The sequence below is a fragment of the Acanthopagrus latus genome, chromosome 15 (genome assembly GCF_904848185.1).
Source record: "Acanthopagrus latus isolate v.2019 chromosome 15, fAcaLat1.1, whole genome shotgun sequence".
NCBI classification, from domain to species: Eukaryota; Metazoa; Chordata; class Actinopteri; order Spariformes; family Sparidae; genus Acanthopagrus; species Acanthopagrus latus.
Window position 1 is genome coordinate 15,545,748 of NC_051053.1, and position 21,589 is coordinate 15,567,336.

General features: G+C 43.6%; 2 protein-coding genes and 1 long non-coding RNA gene across 5 annotated transcripts; 1 reads left to right on the forward strand and 2 right to left on the reverse strand.

The window, feature by feature from the left end:
- Positions 1–4,383: 4,383 nt before the first annotated feature.
- pwwp2b (PWWP domain containing 2B) lies at positions 4,384–14,086 on the reverse strand. Of its 2 annotated transcripts, none has more exons than XM_037122708.1 (3): positions 13,952–14,086; positions 8,804–10,532; positions 4,384–6,761 (listed from the first exon to the last, which is right to left on the reverse strand). In XM_037122708.1, exon 2 carries the CDS (start codon positions 10,445–10,447, stop codon positions 8,804–8,806), a length of 1,644 nt encoding a protein of 547 aa, XP_036978603.1. In that variant the 5' UTR covers positions 10,448–10,532; positions 13,952–14,086; the 3' UTR covers positions 4,384–6,761. The 2 variants fall into 2 exon arrangements, with proteins under 2 accessions (XP_036978603.1, XP_036978602.1); XM_037122707.1 differs by lacking the exon at positions 13,952–14,086 and adding an exon at positions 12,770–12,944 and having other exon boundaries at positions 4,849–6,761.
- LOC119033092 lies at positions 12,299–13,511 on the forward strand. The gene is made up of 2 exons (XR_005079146.1): positions 12,299–12,689; positions 12,861–13,511. It is a non-coding gene; the product is annotated as an uncharacterized LOC119033092 (long non-coding RNA).
- Positions 13,857–21,102, reverse strand: LOC119033090 (leucine-rich repeat-containing protein 27-like). 2 transcript variants are annotated; one of them, XM_037122717.1, is made up of 11 exons: positions 20,928–21,100; positions 20,432–20,730; positions 20,124–20,254; positions 19,654–19,712; positions 19,098–19,250; positions 18,144–18,345; positions 16,094–16,234; positions 15,831–15,906; positions 15,212–15,288; positions 14,197–14,317; positions 13,857–14,091 (listed from the first exon to the last, which is right to left on the reverse strand). In XM_037122717.1, the coding sequence occupies exons 2-11, from the start codon at positions 20,639–20,641 to the stop codon at positions 13,996–13,998; spliced, it is 1,266 nt and encodes a 421-aa protein (XP_036978612.1). In that variant the 5' UTR covers positions 20,642–20,730; positions 20,928–21,100; the 3' UTR covers positions 13,857–13,995. The 2 variants fall into 2 exon arrangements, with proteins under 2 accessions (XP_036978612.1, XP_036978611.1); XM_037122716.1 differs by having other exon boundaries at positions 13,967–14,091; positions 18,144–18,348; positions 20,928–21,102.
- Positions 21,103–21,589: the final 487 nt, after the last annotated feature.

Genomic DNA, 21,589 nt, shown 5'->3' on the forward strand with positions numbered 1-21,589 from the left:
ATAATGTCAAGGCAGGTTTGCTTTCTTAGCCTTGGCTCTGAGCGCTGCGCTTGTTCCTGCGAGCATCCCCTCGCACAGAGCACAGATAGACCAGGCTTCCTCCAAAGTTAATTACGGCCACAGCTTGCATGGAGGCATATCATTAGCAGTAATTGCACACAGCACCCCTCTGCCATGTGCCTCCCTTTTTTTGTCCCAGATTTACGCTGCACTGATCCATGAAGGAGCAGCGCACCCCTACGCATGCTGTGAACGGGAACGCGGTGTATAGAGGGGAAGGAGTGATGCAACTCCAGGCCCTCCGTGTGCGAGCATGTGCTCACATCTATCAGTCAGGCCTAAATCTGGGACTGGGTTTCAAAGGGGCCGGGAAGAAAAAAAAAACCGACACATGTGGATGGATAGTGCAGTTCCACATCAGCTCCAGGAAATACAGGGATTACTGACAGGCACGGCGTGTTTGTTGTGTAAGCATGCGCATGTGTATAGGTGTATGTGTTTTCATATAAACAGTGGGACAGTTGTTCACTCCCGCTCAGTTGCCGAGCTGGTCGTTACACGTTTGAACCGCGAACTGTAGATTTTCAGGTGTAAATGCAATTAGCCTGTTTCTCTCTGCAGTCTGGGCCGGCAGATGGCGAGGCCCACTTTGGAGAGTTCCACTTGTGAAGTAGGCTGCTGCAGTACACCACCACCTGCAAGGAGACGAAGCTGTGGGCTTACATAACACAGTGAGTCTCTGTTACAGTGTTACACAGGGCGCCCAGGAGTGCCCCTCAAATCTTACGGGGCACAGAAGGAAAACATGAGAAAAAAATTAAGGAACACATTGACCGGTTTCACCGCGCAATACTGCTACAACAAAGACCTTTCTTTACCACGCCTTTGTGTTTTATGATGAAGAAGAATATGGCGGTTTAATGCAGTGAAGGTTTGTGATTTTGGATAGCATGCAAGCATTCCCCAAGCAAAAGTGTCTAGTGTGGTGCTTTACATATGCGTTGGGCAGCGCTTTCTACACTAGAACTTGCAGTAGAGCGCAGAGCTGCTGAGGCCCAACTGTCCCCTGTTGTATGGACTCATAAATACCAACCACCTAAGTAAATGTGCCAGTTTTGTAAATGTGCAAGGGATACTTGCATTATTTGTTTAGAAACTGAATAAAAAAAAGGCCAAAGATGATCGCCTTAGAAAGAGACAAAAGCGAGAATAACATTCCTGAGACCTGTCCCCCAAGCAAGTTCTATGGAAATATGTTCAGCCACTTGTGTGTAATCCTGCTGACAAACTGACCAACAAACGGACACGGCTGAAAACATAACCACCTTCTTGGAGATACAACGGCATCACAGGGCAATAACGTCCATATTAAGTGAGGTTTGATGCTTTTGGTGTTTGAGCTTCTGGACCTCTCCCCAATTTACAGACATTTTTGGTTGCTGTCCCTCTTTAAGTTAGCAGCTAACTCCTGCTAGCTGCTTTTCAAATCTCTGTAGGTCACACACATAACACGCTGTCCAAATGTTAGACCCCCTCCTGTCCTGCCTCATTCTGAACAGACATTGATTCAACGCTGTTACTACCTGAGCTGCCAGCTCAGAGGTGCACCATCAATAACTCCCTATTCCTCCGTTGTGCCTTGTATACCGAACGCTGGGGCGGAATAACACAGTCACATCAACGGTAACTTGGTTGTCTAATGTTCTGATTTTTTGTGTTGAGTCTTTTCTTCATTTGAATGTATTGGAAGTCTACTTGTTTTCTTTGGTTGCAGTCCACTGCGCTCTCAGCTCCACCGTAGTTACTAGCTCATATTCTGTTTCTATGAAAATGTGGTTATATTCTGGATGAGGTATGAAAAGACTTGTGTGTATGCACATTCAGGAATATGTGAAGGCTAATGAATTAAAGTGGAATCTCATCTAATAATTGCAGATAACATTTGCACATGTGTGCTAAAAGATCACTGCGGATAAACTGGAGCAGACATTTCCCCCTTCATAGTCAAGAGATCCACAGTGGAGGGCGATGTTGGCTCCACTTCAATAAAAACTGCCCCCAGCATGACAAATCTCTCCACTGTGGTCACTGCTGTCGAGCCTGCAGGTCTCCCAGTGAACACAGTTCCTTTGTTTCATGCACCTTGCGCATGAGGGCATGTGTTTATTTGTGTGCGACTTCACAACTGGGTTCAGAAAATGCGACGTTCCTGCCTGCCAGTATTCCTCGCCCTCCGGCCTCACCTGCACAGTGTGTCGGATCGACGCCAAGCAACTAAGCAACAGCCACTGAGCCAAACACAGCCTCGGATGGCGAGGACTTGCCTGCGGGCAGCGCAGACTTAACACAAGCTCGGAAAACCAACACAGACGCTACAGCTGTAATAAACAAAGAAGAAGAACCAGATGGGTTCATCCAAACTGTGAACCAGGTTCTGTGTCCACTGGGTCCACACTGACCCGTTACGTGTGACTATCATACAGCAGGTTCGTTCACAGCAAACGTTCTGAATCTAAATGCTTTGACAAGTTGTGACTCCAGGTCACACGTAGTGTGGTGTCACACTTGTTTGACAAACCCCACTTCCTTTGTGTAGCTGTGTAATGCAGAAATTTGCCATTTTTAAGCAATTTTTTCGGAAAACAATGGAGGCTTTTGACAGACAGGAAGTGAGACAGATCAGCTGCGCAACCGCTTCCAAATGTGTGACATCAGACCTCCAGCGGGCCATGAAGGAGACAATAGAACTGTGATCCTTTGAGAAGTAACCTCACTGACTTTCAAATGGACTCAGGGAGATTAGCGCCCATGTCCATGTGACTATGTAGAGAGGAGGGAGGTGATTGCAAACAGCAAAAAAGACAGGAAGTTCATAAGGCTGACATAATACCTATAATGGGTTTTTTTATTATGACACAACAGCATTTTACTATAGCAACAGCAGAGAAGTTCCTTTTTTGTGGTTTTAATCAGTAACAGGGAGTATTTTGGTTCTAGACAATATGTGGTTATTGTTGCTCGGGCCCTGAGTACAACCTCGCTGATGAAAATAGTCTCATTCTGAGCGCTTGAACACAGTCCAGTACAGCTTTCTGTAGGCCTTTGCCTTAGCTAGGAGTATGTGCAGGCATGCATTTCACATTTAAGGTAATATGGTACAAAAAACAAACACCTTTTCTAGATTATTGATATTTTAGTAGCATACGATGAGAGGATCTGTGTCACTCTACATCTGTATGCCAAATATGACGATACAGCCCGGCAACAATTCATTCAGTTTTTTTACATTTAGCGTAGCATTTCCCTGCAGAAGCATCATCTAAGAACAGACACGCAAGTGGCATTCATCTTCATATTCTGCTTCATCCAGCATGGAAGGAAAACAAGGGACGCATTTGCCTGATTATCAGAGCATAGAGCCATGTCTGGCAACTGTGTGGAGTTTTTGGTGAATAATAGTAGATTTTGCCACTTTTCAGGACTCATAACTGCCCCACTGGACTGTATCTGTAGTGGAATGCTGCAGCAGCAAACTAAATGAAAAATGTAAAAAACTGGATCTATTGGTGAGGCACTGCTAATATGAACTTTCACGCCCCTTGCGCGCCTCTAACCTGATCTGTCTCAACACCACACTGTTTTTTTAAGCTACAAATTATCCCTGTTGAATCAGTCAGTGTGCTCTAGGGCAGCTTTGGTTTGAGTGAATGAGTCAGTTATGAAATGAGAGCAGGGGTGGGGGAGGGGAGCTCTCCAGCTGAGCCTCTGTAGTAAAATGATCTGATCAGGAGATAGCCAGAGGGTCACCTCACCTTGACCGGCCTATCCACCGAACCGCACACACTACTTATGCAACAGACATACTTAACCACTCCTATTTATGAAACGGAGGCCACAAATCATCGCGCATGGCATGGTCACAGCTGAGGGGGAGCCTGGAAGAAGGGTGAGGAGGGAAGAGAGGAAGGAAGATTCAACCAGAGTCTTGAGCACGATGTTTCTTTTTGGGTAGCTTGGTGTTAAAATAACCGTTGCTGAATGTATCTCAATTCAAACAGAAAGAATCAAAGCTGAAGTCATAGCCCTGAGGGGTTGAGTCTGATACAAGCCTCTGTGAATTTCTTGAGGGTTAATGTTGCTTTCAAAAACACGCCCTGCAACAAGACTGAAAACAAGCAGTATGAAAACCTCAAGCTGTTGCCACACAGGATGACCAGAGACAAATCAGAGGACCAGCTGCAACCAGAAACATACCAAGTGACAGCTACATCTACACACACTTTAAAGCGATTCTTTCCAAGCTAAATGCGAGCCGTGAACACATTTCCTAAAAATGTCCAGATATCCCAAAATCTGAGCGAGCGAAGAGAACCATGAGCAAAAAAGAGTTGAAAATGAATTTTTTCAAGGCACAGCATTGACATCAGCACCCAACAGGAGGTGTTAATGAGGCTCCCAGGACATTAATACATTCATTATTCTACTTTCAAATAAATATGCAGGAGGCTGAGTAACATGAAAAATCTGCATTTTAGTGTAGCAAAGGACCCCTCAAGCAATTTAGTATTACACTTCCAGACTGCTGGAGTACTGGATTAAAAAAAAAAGGTTTGTCAAAACTGAAGCAGCAAAGGACGAAAATTACTGACATTAGTCCATAGTAGCGGGCATGTATATGATTGGTGAAATGCCCCTTTAAAAATCTGAACATCATCGGCTGTGCTGTAACCTCCCTTCAGCAAATAAACAATTAAAAACAATACAAATATGAGGTCAAATAACCCGAGCTACCAAAGTAAAAGCACGTCTTCTGATCATCAGTGACAAAGTGATCCATCCACACCAGCAGACGTATTGCTTTATATTTTATTTTATGTACAGTACATGTAAAAAAGAAAACAAAAAAGTAGCCAATAACATTGACCAACGTGCGCAACAGTAGATAGCCATGTTGCTCATACACGGGAAAATCCTGGTGACCGCTTCCCCTCTCAGGCATACATACATCTTAGACTCTCCCACCCCTCGTTGTGCAAGGCTGCCTGGAAACTAGTCGGGCTCGACGGAAAAAAAGGGTCAGACCGCAGATTATCGTAATGGGAAGAGTGCATTACCTGCTCCTCTTATAAAACACACTTCTCTCCCTAGATAATCACCAAGCTAGTTTCCAGCCTCGAGCTGAGCCCGCAGAGGCGGAAAGGGAGACGGGCTGGTTGGCTGAGCGTGACTGTGTGCAATCTTCGGTAAGTTTTTAACGCAGACCTGGCTGTGCTCGACAGCCGAGGTCTCTTTCGCCTTCACTGCCGCCCCTCCCCCGATTCCAACAGTGCCGCTTTCAACACAAAAGGTCGCTAAAGGTCAGCGTTGCAGCCAGATGACTCAATAACTGCGGGGCTCTGACCAGTAGCGAGCTTTTTTTTTTTTTTTTCCCTTCAGCACACTCAGCAGTTGAATTCACAGTATTCTTACAGCATGTTGTTATGATCTTTTTTCTCCCAGTCATAAAGCTTTAACTGATAATGCATAGGGGGCTTTGACACATTTGTTCACCCATGTTTCTCCAGTGGAAATGTTACATTTTTCGTAGTGTGTGTTTGTGTTTGTGTGTGTGTATCGAATAAACTGAGAGAGAAACAAGTCAAAACGCGAGAATACAGTGTGCACAACCAATCCGTGTCTGGTGTCCCCAAAAATCGTACAATAAAATAAAGAAAAGATTTTCTGTGTATCTCCAAGGCCATGGATAGTCAACCACAAAGACTTCTGAACCCCCCCTGCTGCCTATCAGGGCTGTATCTCGCAATAGTGTTTCAGACAGTGAGCTTACAGCAGGCCACCAAGGTACAGATAAAGTGCTTTTTTTTTTTCCTTAAAACGTGAATCTTTAAATAATTAAAGTGATGCAAAAAAAAAATGGTTCTCAGGAACAACAAAGAGTTGGAGGGAAAGGGTGGAGGGGTGGAGTTCGGTGACGTGACACTCCTAAAGTAAAAAAAAAAAAATGAAATGGAAGAAGACACAACATGATTCAGGAGAGGAATAAGAGTTCAGTATAAATACATCCACAAATCCAACTAATGTCGCAGAAGGCTACGAGGATGGAACACTGATCGCTCGGAGAGCTGGAACAGTCACTACTGTCTCTGGATGGAGCCGTTCACATTTTCAGAAGGAAGAGGATAAGACTTTCAACCGTGGTAAAAATGTCTCGGGTCCAAAAGGAGGGGGACGGGATGGGTTGGTGGGCATTCCATTGAAGATGGCGCCGGCTTCCTCCGGCCGGACGAGTCGGACCTCGCAGCGAACACATCAGCAGCGAGGACCGTGATAATGACAGCAGCAGACTGGGAGGTTGTAGTTTGTTTTTTTTTTGCGAGATTGTAGTAGAAGGTTGGATCATAATAAACCGTTACAGATAATAAATACATTTGGGTCCTTGTAGTGTCGTTACTCGGCTCTATTGAAATATGATTAAATCTAGAAAAAAAAAAAAAAAAAAAAGAGGAACAGTTCAGTTCATAGTAGACCATGGAGATGCCTGGCCTTTTTTTTTTGCTCCCTTATCCAGTCTCAACGACACTCCACCTTGGCGGCCATTTTTCAACCAGCCTTGTGAAAAAGAAAAAAACAAAAAAAAATAAAACGGCATATAAATTGTAGCCGTGGCAACCTCACGTACTCCCCTCCTGTGTCTTGATGACAGTCTCAGAATTCAGAAAAAAAAAAAAAAAAAAAACAGTCCTCTGGTCTGTCCTCAGCCTCTGCACAAGAGAAGAGAGAGAACAGAGTAAAGACAAAGAGCAAACAAGGCAGGTCACATATCCGCTGAGAGACTCCTCAACATGTCACGTTACTCATCTGAAGATTATGGAGCACTGAGAAAGTGAACGTCAGCTACTTTCCAGCCTAGTGAAACCTCTGTGTAGCTGACAGAGCAGGAAAAAAACACTTCCTTCATGAGCTCTGGAAAAAAGTACCAAATATAGGCTGTATGTTCTCAACTCCAGCCAAGCTCTTCTTGGCTGCTGAGCCCACAACAGAGTCAACAGAAGGGTTGGGAGCTGCCTGTCTGTCTCTCGTATAATATTTAACCTTCAAGTGTGTGTTGAGAACCTGCTGCAGCTTGGCTACATGGGGAGAATGCATCAAGAAACCCCGGGGAACAAGTGTGGTATAAGCCACGGCACAAAAAAAAAATAAATAAAATGCCTGCAGTGGACAGATACCCTTCATGCTTTCATTGTGCCAAAAGCAGTAACGTCCATTTGTTGGGTTACTCACTCGCTGCAATTAGCTGTGTTAACAAGCCGTGCCTGTTGACAGTCAGCAGTACAGCCTGTGCCCGCGTTTAAGCTGGTATGAATGTTTGTTTTGCTGCTTTTGAACACAGCAACTCCTTCAAATGTAGCTGGAGTCCCTCGGCTGGCGTGGCAGAGCTATAAGAGTTTGCGTAAATATGCAGGTTGGTGCTTTTTTTCCCCCACTCGACTCACCGTTCCCCTAAAGTTTAACATGAAGATCAAATTCGATGTTTTGAACAAATCTCAGGGTAGGGCCTGAATGAATATCTTAAACAATACATTAATACACATGTGCACACAGTCCTCCATCTTTGCTTTTAACATTTACTAATTCTATGAACATATAAAATATGGCTCATGTTTCTTTGCAACCACCAAAGCGAGAGACATTTGCGCAACATCTCTATGGTGTCACATTCAATTTACAGGAGATTTTAAAAAGGTATGGAACTCCATAAACAAGTCAGCGCTCCACAGTGCCAACACTTACACCCATGTTCCATAATGACTGTAAACAGGTTTTAACCTTCTGCTTAATCACTACCATTTGCAGGAGTAGCAGGATACAAAACATTCAGATATGAGCTTTTAATTTTCTTAGCCTTTGCTGGTAATGAGAATAATCAGCATTTCATACCCTCTGCTGCTGCTGCTGCTATGTATCTAATTTAAGGACGATGACTTTAGTTCAGTTGTATTTTCAGGATTGTTAACATATAAGACTGCAATTTAAAATTCTATTTTGCTTTTTAGCCTCAAGATTTCCACTAAGTCTCTTGAGTCCTGAGACTTGTGTTACATTCAAACTTTGAACATATTGTTCAATCAGGGATTGGAACAGATTCAGATTCAAAGCAAGATACTGATACTCGCTTCAGGCCTGATGACCTGCTATTAAATCTCAACCCAAACTTCAAAGCCTCAAAATAATTAGCAGTTTGAAAAAAGGGATGCTTCACTACTGCTAAAACTAAAACTGCTATATAAACTACATGTTTCAAAACCCTTATATTCTTCATTTATTCTCGTCAACTCGTCAAATGAACTCATCGTTCTTCCTTTTGTAGCTGCAGCCATTTCCAAAGATATGCAATGTTTGTGTGTAATGCCAAAGGGCTCAAACCACCGACATGGCATCTACTTCCTGTGCCAGCTCTACAATATAAGCACCGGCACCCTGTTGCAATATCACTAACGTTTAGGTTGTTTCTCCGAGTCAGCCGAAGTTAATCATTAGATAAGCACGTTACATAAAACTACTGGCTGGAGTTCCTCTGCTTGAATGATCCCACACAAAGGACACAGGCACCTGCTGATTGACAGTGTTTTGAGGGTAAAGGGGTTTGCTGATGAACTTTCCTATGAAGGGGCTGGTATGAAAGAGTCAATGGAGTGAACATACAGACATAACATAAATTAGGCAGGTGAAAGTTTAATAATGTTGGTTTTAGTAAATTATTCTAAAAAAAACCACATGCAGCATCTGAGTGGTGTGAACTAACCTACGTGTCGCAGTGGGTGAGCAGTGATGTAATCTCTGGGCTCATGTGGCCGACGGCCTTGGCTGCCTCCAGGATGGCTCTCCGGTACATCCCTTTCTTCTTGCGGTTGAAGCGGGACCTGAAGAGCTCCCTGAAGGGCGACAGTTTGGCAACGGAGAGCTGCGACGTGGTGGGTGAACCAAACCACGCCACCTTCGCCTGGGGCCACTGGGCCTCGCAACTGGCCGTCTCCTGTTTGCGGGTGCCGCTGATGCTGAGGACGCGCGCTGGCCACCAGGGGAAGCCGTGAATCTTCCCCCACACGATGTCGCCCACCGCCACGGCGTGACCCTCTTCTGTTACACACTTTGTCATGCTGCGGGTGTGAAGCCTCACTGTTAGCGGTGGCACCGTCTTGCAGTCTTCCCGTGAGGGCACAGAAGATGAGGTTACAGAGAGATCTTCACCTGGGGCCAGGTCGCACAGCTCCGGTGAGGTGCCGTCAGAGCTGAAGGACTTGGACTCGTCTAGACTGTCGCTGCTGCAGACCGACAGGCTAGAAGAGTCCGCTTTGCGCTTACGGAAATTGATGAGGAGCGTGAGGTCGCTGTGGCCGCGCTCCGCCTCCTCCCCTGAACTCCCGGACCACAGCTCCAGAGAGTTCTTGCCTTCCCCTGAGTCTTCAGAGTGGGGGAGACAGGGACCAGGCACCCTGGGGCTTCGTCTCCTGGTGCCACCTACAAGTTCTGCCTCATACTCGACCACGCTCTCCTCACCTTCCCTCGGAGGAGGTCTCAAGCGGATCTTTGGGGAAGGCAAGTCCTGACCCACGGTTGTATAAGGCCTGGTTAGTTTGAGTTTGGGAATGGACACGGTGAGGCCGGACCTCGTGGCATCTAAAATGTGCCGTTGCTCCTTGGTGGGATCAGAAGACGTTTTGCCATTTTCTTCCACACCATTCTGCACCAGCTGTTTGGGGCAGAACGGCTTGACTGAACCGTGGACTCTGGAGGGGATCTTCATGACCTCCCCCTTGCCCTGCGGAGTGCTGTAGGAGATCTTTATGACAGGACTGTGAGGGATAACGTCACCTCCGGGGAACTTCTCCCCTTCAGCTTCGACCCTTTTGTCCTTCCTGAGGCGCTTGCTGTCAAGGCTGGTGCCATTTTCACGTCTCTTAGTGTCCTTGGTTGCAACTACATCCTCTTTTCTCGACAGCTTGGAGGGGGTATCCTTGTCGTCCCCCTCCTCATCGCTCTGTAGTGCATTCTCTTTTCTAGAAGTCTTAGTGTTGCTTATGCCATCTTTGCTGTCCTCATCACTATTCAGTGTGTTCTTGCACTTTTCACATAGTACCTGCCGTGGACGCAGACGGATAGTACTCATGGTCATCCGGCCAGGCTCTCGCGTTCGCCTCTTCTTTCTCTTGATTGGTCGCGGAGGGGGCTGAGGTACCCATTGGCTGTAGCTGTGGCGCACCCATAAGGGCTGAGGGAAGGGGGCTCCTTCAAAATAAGGAGGATATGGAGTCTGTCCAGCTGGCACTGGTGTGGGTACGGGGCAGGGAGGAGGTGCAGCAGGTATGCTGCTTTCTGGGAGAGTGTTTTCATCCTTTGGTCTGTGCGGAGCCTGGCTGGGAGATTTGGAAACCGGCTCCTCACTCATAACTTCGGGGATTTCACAAGTTGGTTTAGATATTGGGCATTCCCCGGGTTTCGCCGTGAAATCTGGTAGACAGAAGAGCCCAGTCCTAAGATAAACAAGGGAGGAAAAAAAAGGAACAACAAATGAATAACTGTGTGTCTCATCGAGCTTCATTAGAGCACCGCAGTGAAGTTTGTGCAAGAGAACACAAACAAACATTCTTGTTACACATGACAAGCATTTCTTGAATTTTTTTAGTTAAGCAATTTCCTTCACAAGAGTGACATTGTGATGCTCTGTTTGTATTTCACAGTATCAGATAACAGCACCTGATCAAATACTGTGCAGTTTCAATCAGACCAAAAAGAGAAAAAAAAAAGCACCTAAAGCTGTTCACAGTCTTCCCTATAAAGCAGCATGCCCTGAGATTTAAGTCAGAAAAACCTGTTCTACAGATTTGTTTTACTTTGACTGAGCCCACTGACACTGCTCTCTCTGTCACCTGTGTGCTGAAAATTCTTTATGTGTGTGGGGGATGGGGTCCGCAGGCACCCAAGTTATCTTTCCTTTCTCAGCCTTAGGCCGCAAAACTGAGCAATGGTATCACCGACTCGCTCCCGAGTGATTTTATGAGTTCTTTTTCGTACTCTGGGGCCGGCAAACATGCCCAAAGAGGTTCCCAACTGCCAAGGAGTCTTTGAGAGGTAGCTGGCAGGCAACAGTAACATGGCTGTGTTGCTTTAGTCAGGAGACAGCAGACAAAGAGACTACAGGATGCCCAGGAACCCCCCCCCCCAACATCTGACTGAACAAAAACAATCCCATGAATCACTCGGGATTCAGAGATGTGGGGAAGGAGCCAGGAGATTTCAGTTTGTTTTGCATCCGTGTCTACTCAGGGCTTACGTGTGGTTAGATTATTAATTAGTGAACATTTTGGGAGCCCGATTTCCTCCCCAGGAGAGGTAACTGGCAGGCACATCCGAATAATAGTCTCCTGGTGCTGCTTGCGCCTCTCACCTTTTTATATGCGGCCCTTAAGCAGGCGAATATTAGCCTTCATAATGATTGACATGGCACAAACAAGGCGGCCTGTGACAGGGAACAGGCAGTGCTAGTTAAGCACAGCACAAGGACATGGCGTATGACCAGCCGCTGTTGCCATTTCACGTTGTGTGCAGTGTAACTAGATGCAGAGATCTGCCTGGATGAAGACACACACAATAAGAAACCTGTGGGAGACAATAACAGGAAATGTATTTCCATGTGCTGAAAAGGAAGAAGAAGTCAAATTTTGTCAGTGACAAGGCCTGAAATATAGGCCTATTTCCAGTTATTCCAAGGCCTGCCTTTTCCCATTTGGGTGGGTTATTTTCAGGACAGCTTGAGCGCTCACATGAAAAACTATCTAAGCATACTAAGGGGCAAAGCTGGTCAGATTCTGATTCTACTCGTCTATAAATAGTCTAAAGCCAGTGGCTTTTAAGGTGTACTGTACCAGCAGCAACACAAGGCTCCTACATGTGACACACACCAATAAGGACAGATAACACATGTCAAATTATACACATAGGCCTACTTTCTTGCCCACATATGCACTGGATTGTGTTACAACTTGCAAGAGATGGCCATTCTTGTCAAACCACAGAGCCAGAGAGGGTCTCTGTATGTCATCAGAACCAGGATTAAAGAAAAAAAAAGCACTACAGTTGTGATTCAAGTCTCAGTGTACCTTTAATGCCATTTTCCCCATTGTGTCTAGATCAAAAGTGAGTGGTCCTGAAGGGCTAATTCTCACAGCACCAACTATATTTGAGATGATCTGAACTGAAACATCACTCAGAAAAAAAACAACCACCAAGAACTACAAATTGCAAACCATCTGTTTGTGTAAACACATGTACACACAACAGATACACAGAATATAGTTAAGCAAAGGCCTGCTCCTTTTACTGAAGACGTTTGAGCTGCTCTGTATTAGATTAGGCTAACAATAAGCTATAGATGAACCCACTGACATTAGTTATTGTTTCAGAAGAGTCATCAATAATCTCTGTAGACATGACCACCGTCTTGACGTGCAGCATTCAACCATCATAAAATAACGTGTGTGGCCGTCTCATTATGGGCTCAAATTAAAATGAGTTTGGCATTAGCCGAGCAGCTAGCAGATAGCTCCCCTGTCAGCTACAATAACCTGTGAGCCTTTTGTATGGAGGCCCTGTTAGCTCAACGGCTAGCTCTGGCTCGTTAGCATCAAAAGGTAAGTTAGCCGTTAGCTGAGTTTAGCAAATTAATTTCGGGGATAAAAAGTGGAAAGAAAATGAACGAAACGCCACTCACTTTTTGTTGCAGTCAAGTAATATCCCCGTGTAGCTCCTTTCTCGGTAGGTCAGCGTCACCACCAGTGTATCGTTAACTATTTGATCGATAGTGACAGGTACCCGAGAGCCGGCCCGCAGCTCCTCGGCCACAGCCTCCATGTTTCCCGGCGTCAAGTGTCCGGCTCGGCGGTGCTCGATCCCGGCCAAGGGAGCCACGGTCGCGTCGGCTAAAGATCCGTCTCCCCTTCGCTATTGGAGCAGGAGGCTACACCAGGGCATAAAATGACGCCATCACCCCCACCAAGTCAATTACAACAGCACTGCCACCGCTGACATCACGCTCCCTGTGCTAGAGGAGCAGAAATCTCTCAAGACAAGGCCTACCCTTCTCTGTCTCACTTCGACTTGTTTGATGCCATTCATTAGGACGGACTTTCACATCGGGGAAGCCTCCGTTTAACACGGCGAGAGGCTATTTCTGCTCTGCTTTAAAACTCTACACGAGAGCGTGGATTAAAATATGGATGCATTTTCTTGTTGTTGTAATGTTGTAAGCGATACAAATGGACAAATATGACATGAATTTAGATATTTACCACAAGATGTAAACACACGTATCTAAACTAGTTGATAATTAAATGTCACTTTTTGCTAAAATGCCCTTGAAATCTTAAAATTTTCAATTCCATGCTGCAAATCTTCTTACTGTTATGTCAGGCATAAAAACAAAAAAAAGCCCATCAGTGTAAATCATTGGTGAGTTGTATATTGACCTTTATTTTATAATTCCCTCTTAAGGATTCTTGTATTTTATGCTTTATTTAAGACACATTGTGTGCTGGAACTTTTTTATTTTTTATACATGGGATGAACTGAATAGCTTCATTTCACACAGTAAATATGTAGCAGCATCATATTTGTTTTGTACATATTTGAGATACTATGGTCATGTGAATGTGAAACATGACTATTCGTGTTTTCCCATTTGTTGTGTTGATCTGCACTTCAGGACCACCTTATAAGGGAGAGCGTGTCTCGCAGAAGGCCAAAGGATTAGAAAGAAAGAAATATACCTGGGAAATTTCCAAAACACTTGCTCGACCAGAAAAAGCCTTGTGATCTTTAATTTTTTCTAAGATACGAGCATCACAATGGTAAAGAGATTAGCCCTTGCAGATAATTTGGAGTGTGAATTCAATACCAGAAAACAGCCGGAGTGAGAGTTATTCTGATCTCTGTCAGTTGTCAAGGAAACTCTGCTGCCAAGACAGTGAAACAATTCTCAAGATGTCTCCCCCGATTCCTCGTCTTCTCCAGAAGCCGAGCCTGTAGCCTCCTCATCTGTCATTCAATTGGGTGGAAGCAAAACAAAAATAACTTGATTTGAAAACCTATCAGATCAATATAGATGTGTTACTTGTGTGCATAATGAGGCATAGGACTGACCTCTCTCACATCTTGCTCCTCTGCTTCCATCTGCTCAGCGGCCGTGCCCCTGGGATTCCTGCGTCTCTCCACCATCCTCTCGATGTGGGCATGGATCTGTCGCTCCAGCTTACGGGCAGTTCTGTGAGGCCACACGGGTCAAATCTCACAATTACAAACCGAAACACTGAATATTTTGACACTTAAATATGACCAGTGGTGTTGGAGGCTTTATGCCTGTTTAAAAATGCAAACCTTTTCTCCTTTGTTTAGATTTATTCTGTCAATGAAGACAGAGAGGTCTTGGTGTACCACCTTATCCAGTTGATCTGTTTTTAGGCTAAATGTTGATCAAGAAGAACAAAAGAAACAGCTCATGTTCTGTGGTGGGTGTACAGTCCCTGTAAGTCCACTAGGTGTCTCTAGCTTTCCTGCATGGCAGTTCTAGACCATGCAACATGCCATTTGGTGGATACTTACATGGACAAAGACTGTTCTGTCTACACCCCTATGGGTCAGAATGTTCTCTGTCAGTATTTAAAGTATCAACACCAAATGTTCAAAATATATTTCATCAGGTACACTGATGAGATGGACATTATGGCATGTTTTATTAAGGGATTTTTAAACTTGAAGACAAATGAGAAGTCAACTGTGCAAACAAGGCTACGACTGACATTTTAGGTGAACAGGTCACCAGTATTCTGTTCATTCAGTCTTAAAGCTAGGGCTGCAACTAAAGATTATATTTATTTTTGATTAATCTATCGATCCATTTCCCCGATTCACCTATAAGTCACTTTTTCCCGAACCACAAGATGAAGTCCACAAATGTCTTGTTTTGTCAACAGCAGGGAGACATTCAGTTTATTGTCACAGAGGAGTAAAGATACCAGAAAACATTCACATTTAAGCAGCTGGAAAAAGGGGATTTTTCTTTTAACTTTTTTTTCACTCAAACCAATTAATCAGTAATCAGTTTCCTCCAGTCACACTGACACAACAAACATCTTGGCCAGCATTAATTCCCATTTACCTGTTCTCTTCATATGTCTGACTCTGATTAGTAGCACTGCTGTCCCCCACACCGGGTTTTGAATCTTTTTCTGCTTCCTGTAACAGAGGGAGGAGATGTTAACTACCACATAGATCACAAGATTTTGTTCTGGAGTGCAGCACTTGTGTACGTATACGATGGAACAGCTGCTTCGACACATCCTACAAACGGATAAGGCTGCAACATGAAAGCCTTGTTGTGTGTAATTACCGAAATAGGTTGTTTTTAATTCTACTTTCCAGTGAATATTTGCACTGAAATAGAGTTAATTTCTTCAGCTATGTGCATGGGAATACAGTGAAGAGTCTAAAAAAAACCCCATAAAATTATCCATCTGCATTGTTTCTGCGTGCATGTACAGTATATTGCTGCTGTGAGATCCCTGATGGAACACATTTTGTCTCAAGTACCGGCATGTGTTGCTGTCTTCAACAGATACATCCTGAAAAGTCACCCACCAGCATCAGAATTGTTTTATATGGTGGTAATTTTAAATGTACCATTATAGCGCTCTGTATGTGACGGGGTGGTGCTCTCCTGCCCCCTGGTGGCTAAGAGGTTGACAGGTGGACATTTAGATGATTTATTCCACGCATACCTTCGGTTTTCTTTGTCTCTCCTTCCCCTGTGGGATTCTGCTTTGTGTACGCCACTTCCTTAGAGCCTCCTGGCTTCTATAAGAGACACAGATAACAATGCACTGTAATCGATCTAAAAAACGGTAAAAACTGATTATATTTACATAGTGGACATAATATGTTTGGTATTATCTGGCCAGAATATTCTGTGGAATTCATCCAATGCAATTAACGTTCAAAATGTAGAACAGTAGGATAGTTTATTGTGCTGAACTCAACTTACTTGGTTCTCTGCTCGAGAAGTGCTTGTTTCTCTTTCAGCTCTTTCATGGCAGCCTGTTTCCTTTCTTCTGGCCTCTTCCAGTGCTGAGTGTCAAACAGGGGGAGCTCGGGAATTATGCTGGCCCTGGTAGCTGCCTTTTTTCTGACAGATAAAATGAAACAAACACACGCTTTACTTTTATTGCTCTCCTGAGCTCTGAGTCCCAGCGGAGACAGCCTTGGAGAATTTTTTTATCACTTCTCTCCTCTGTGGAGAATGTCATTAAAAAGTGTTTTGCTATCCTTTTCCACGGCACTGTGCCACATACTTGGCTCTCCACCACAACTCCAAACATCAGCACAAAAGTTATCTAGTGAAACTAAACTAATTCACCTCCCCTGTCCTGCTATTACGTAACCTATAACCCTTTCAACTTTATTGCAATGTTTATCTGAGCAGCTGAAAAACAATATATATGTCCAATATATGTTTATGCTGCCTAAATACAGAGCACAAAAAACAATGAAAAATACAACGAAAAATATTTTGGTAACACTTTATAATAACCATCATTAATAAATGTAAATGTATAGTTAATCAAACTTTAGTTAATGGTTGTTCAACTGTTAACACACTATGAAATGTTTCATAAAACATTTATTAAGCATTGTTAATTGTGAAGCTGCAACTGATGTTTATAATCCTTTGTTGTAACTTGCCTAGACATTTTATTTAAAGGAATGGATTGATAATTTGGAAAATGTGCTTGTTCGCTCTCTTGCAGAGAGATGAGAAAATCAATACCACTCTCATGTCTTTTTGTTAAACATGAAGTTAAGCCAGTGGGACTCCCTAAAAATTTGGTATTTTTCATCAGGCCGGTGCCTTAGTCTGTATGTCAGTGTCATGTGCCTGATGCATAACTAGTCTGCTGTCATGTGGCTTGTCATCAATTGTTCCCCAGTGTGAAATCAAGAGTCAAAGTTGACTTATCATTTTAATCCAACCATTTTTCTTAAAACAAACCAGGTACTTTTATTGTCTAAACATCACAGAATTGCATAAAACAATAAATTCACAAACTGACAAATACAAATCCACAAAACTCTGATTACACTGCCAGCTTGACGTAAGAGACGTAATTGAGCATCTTAATAATGTATCATCTAAAGGTCGGAACTGTCTTTCAAGGTAGATTATCACCTTCCATTTACAAATGTCAGGTCAAATACACACATTACTGAAAAACATGATCACGGAGCTCACCAAAGTGTGCCCTGCTACATCCTGTAGAAACCACACTCATCCACGTGAAATACCAAGGTTTTAGTGAGACCCTAAAGCCAGCAGCTGATTCACGTAGCGTCGCATGATGACTGAAAACAGCTAGCCAAGCAATGTCCAACAGTAACAAAATCCACCTACGGGCACCTTTTAATGTCACTTATTAACAAGTTATATTCCGCTTTAAAAGGTCTATTTAAAAACTGAAGTGCAAAACAGTTAGTTGTTTCACAGGATGTTATGTGTGACTATTTCCTGTCCAGAGATACATGTCAGGCAACTCTATTAGGTAAAACAGTGTAACATTGCAATTTTTACACATATAAAGATTAAGTTCAGTTATTTTAGAGCTTTAGAGGTACTTGGAAGCAGGTTTTGTCAACTTTGGATAGAACCAGGGTTGCTGTTTCCCTTCTCCCCGGTCTTAATGCTAAACTAAGCATCTCCCAGCTGTAGCTCTATTTATTTAAAAAAAATTTATTTAACCTTATTTCACTGGGATAATCCCACTGAGATTAAGAATGTCTCTCAAGGGAGATCTAGATAAGACAGTCAGCAGCATAAATACACATAGTCACAGACAGAAAACACAAAGGGACACAAAATAAAGCAAACAAGTCCAGGGAACTCAAATCTAAGAAAACAGCGTAATCAGGGAAAATTAATGTTGTGAAGAATCTACCTCTGGTTCTCTATATTCAATGTTGACATATGAAACTGGCATCAATCATAAGAAATAGGACAATTTCCTCTCCCTTTATCGCTTAAAAAATCTCTTATTTCTTACCTTCTGTTGAGAGAATCAAGAAGTGAATTTGGGTTTCTGTGGCCCTGCGCTATTGAACCCAGCTCGGCCTTGTCCAGCAGGTTCATCTTGTGTTTGAGTTCCCTGAATATCTGCAGCTCGTCCTCATCCACCGACTCTTCCTGCTCCTCTACGCTGGACCCCATTAGCTCTGACAGCTGGAGCTTCTCCACCACTGGCAACTCTACCAATGACACGGCCATGGCAGCAACAAGTTTAATGTGGGGGCAGCAAATACTGGCAGGTACAAGCACATGATGACAACTAGTTGACTATGAAAACAGAATTATTTTCCAAATGCAGCAAAAGGGTGCCAGCATTTACCAACAAAACATGTTTTACGCAATTAGGAAAACAAGGGACTGAATGTAACTTTTACCCACATGAAAATTAGAAAGAAAGGAGCCTGCACTACAGGTTACAGCACCTGATGACAATGCAGTATGTACCTGATTACTATACATTCAAATCTGCTAAACTTATACTCTGAGCCAATTAAAGGGGAGGAGATTTCCCTCAGGACAGCAGAGTCCTGCCTCTGTTAATAACCTTGTAGACAGGGAGATAAATGGTTTGACTGAGGGGTTTGGCTCTGCTCATTGTGCAGCAGCAGGCTCTCCTGTGGAGGGCTGTCTTGGGCTTCTCACAGTGATTACCTCCAGACAGTGCTTAGTGACAGAGAGCTCCTGTTTAGAGCCCACAGGTTATCGATCATTTTCATCCGGCTAAAAATATTACAGAGGGGAAGAGTCAGCCGAGTGGCACGCGCCGTCTCCAAGGCAACAGAAGTCACACCAGTGAAGTGGTACCAGGGCAAGGAGCTATTTTTGTGGCCAGCCGTCCTATCTCTGACTAAAAGAGCAGATGGCTGCAATGCACGTGCATACTGAACAACGCGCTGCTGCATTGTTCAAAGTGAAGGTGCCTTTGATTCACCTGGAGGTGTCTTCCTCGTGCTAACGGGCCGCTGAGCCATAGCACTCCTTAGGAACTGCAGGATGCTCTGGAGACCCTGGTTCACAACGTCTTGTGGGGGGAAAGTGATGGGGCAGTTCCTCAGGTTCAGGCCTTTGAGGGTGATCACATTTCCTGGGGAATATGGGAAAGCAAAGAATGGAAAAAAATCTGTTTAGTCTACACACCCAAAGATGTTCAGTTTGCTGTCATGCAAGAGTAAAGACACCAGGCCATATTGATTGAGGCTGGAATCAGAGAAGTTTGAGAATTTCTCCTCAAAAATTGCTCATACTCAAAATAGTTGATATTTAATTCAATAAGTGACAACCAAACGGATTAATCATTGCAGCACTAGAGGAAAGCAAATCATGTGTAACCACATTGTGTAGTCTTTCTGTTAATAATAGCGACCAGTTTTTCTTTGCATGTAATCTAAATCTAAATTTGCTGCCAGTGAGGCTTATTGAAGCTGATGAAACATAAAAACAACCTTTTATTTCAAAGGGATGAGACGTTGCTTGCTAACTTAACTTACCCAGCTCTGCTGGAAGTTCTGAGATGGGATTTCCTTCAAGCAGTAATGTTTTCAGAGACCTAAGTGAACAAAATCACAAACTACACATTTTCTGCACATTTTACAGTTGACAGTACACTTTACTTTTACTTTACTTTTAACCCCCCTTGTCCAAACTGAAATCAGTGCACTGACGCTGAAACTTCACTCACAGTTAACAATTCTTCGGATCAGTGCATATCGGGCAACATATATGCTGATGCCAAAAAATCTCTGATAGGCCAGAGGAATAGACATCTGTAAAGAATCTAATTTTGCCACACTTGGGAATCATGAATTTGTGTTGTCAATTTCAAAGCGAACGTAAAATCTAAAATAGAAATAGAAAAAAATGATCTAAAAATGTTCTGAAATGGGACATGAAACATGGCTGCGAGGTTTGGAACCAATCAGCATATATTTCAAAAAGAGCAGTTGTGTGAGAAACATACCTGTGCAAGCCAATTTCAGCAGGGAGTGATGCAATTTGGTTATTTCTGAGGTCCAGCCACAGCAGGTTAGGCAAGCTGATGAACAACGATCCTGGGATACTGGATATCTGGTTGCCTTCGAGGTATAAATACTGAAAACAATATTTACATTACATTTAAAATATGCAGACAACACAGACAAAAACAAAAAAATTACAGACCTAAAAAAAATATTCTATTGGATCCAATACTGATTTCTTGAAATCATTTGCCGCAAAAGCAGCTAGTTGGGTAGACACTGATAAATGCAAAAAGGAGTCCCAACCGACCTTTAGTGAGATATTTTTCACAATACTATCTGTAACATGCTTCAGCTCAGTTCTGCTCAGACACATAGTCTCTGTTGAATAATATTCAGGGAGCTCCTGTGGCTCAGCATCCCCAGGCGGCGTGCAGGGGGTCTCTGGTTTGACAACACTGTTCCCAAAGACAAAACTCAACTGCAGGTCAGGGACATCCCCGTTCTCTCGGGAACACATTGTGGAAGTGATGCTGAGATGTTTAGTCTACACAGACTATTGTTTGGGGCGTTCAAGGGTCTTTTTGCACAGGCATGTTTCTGTGGTGTCTAGAAAAATAAGAAAGTTCATGTCAGTATCACATTTAACAGACAGGTTTTCTGTCTGCGCATTAAAATTCTTCTGCATGAGGTCAAACTTGCCTAAAAGCAGGTGTTATCTATTCATTCGCTGCTGCTGCTGCTGCTCAACAGTAGCTAAATTAGCTAACTTTAGTAAAAAGTTCAACCACTGCGTGTTAGCTTACCTTTAATTTCAGTGAACATACTCGTATGCTGTCAACAAGACACAACACTTTCCCAAAATACGAGGTCAAACTATGAAAAAAAATGCGAAATACCTAATTTCTAAGCTAACTTTCATCTACTGCCTCACGAGTTTGACGCCGTAACCATGGCAGCGACGTCAACACCAACTACGGCAACCGTTCACGTGCAAACAAGGCGAACTGCCCCCACAACGCATAAAAACCATTGGCTTATTTAAATGTATGTAAAAGCTTTTAATACTTCATAAACATGCCAAACACTGAACAACATTCTTGACGTCATTCTCTGTAATGCATTTTTGTAAGAGCAACAAACAACAGGAGCAAATAAATACATCGAGTGTGCACATTGTGTTAAATCCCTTTTTCCCCCCTCAGTGATCCCGCCGGCGCCACCCATCCATCTTCTAATGAGATTGTGGAATAATTCACTGAGGTTCATTTCAGCTGAAGGATGGCACCAGTGTTCTGCTGCTGCTGGTAAGAGGCGATGTAAGCCCTCCAGTTTTTGCACTTAGCTATCCTGGCTTCACCTACAGAGGATGGTCCGTACGTGTTAAAATGCATGACAGTCTGTGATACAGAGCTACGTCGACTACAGTCACTGGCCAGAAACTGTCACACTACTCTCACAACTGTCA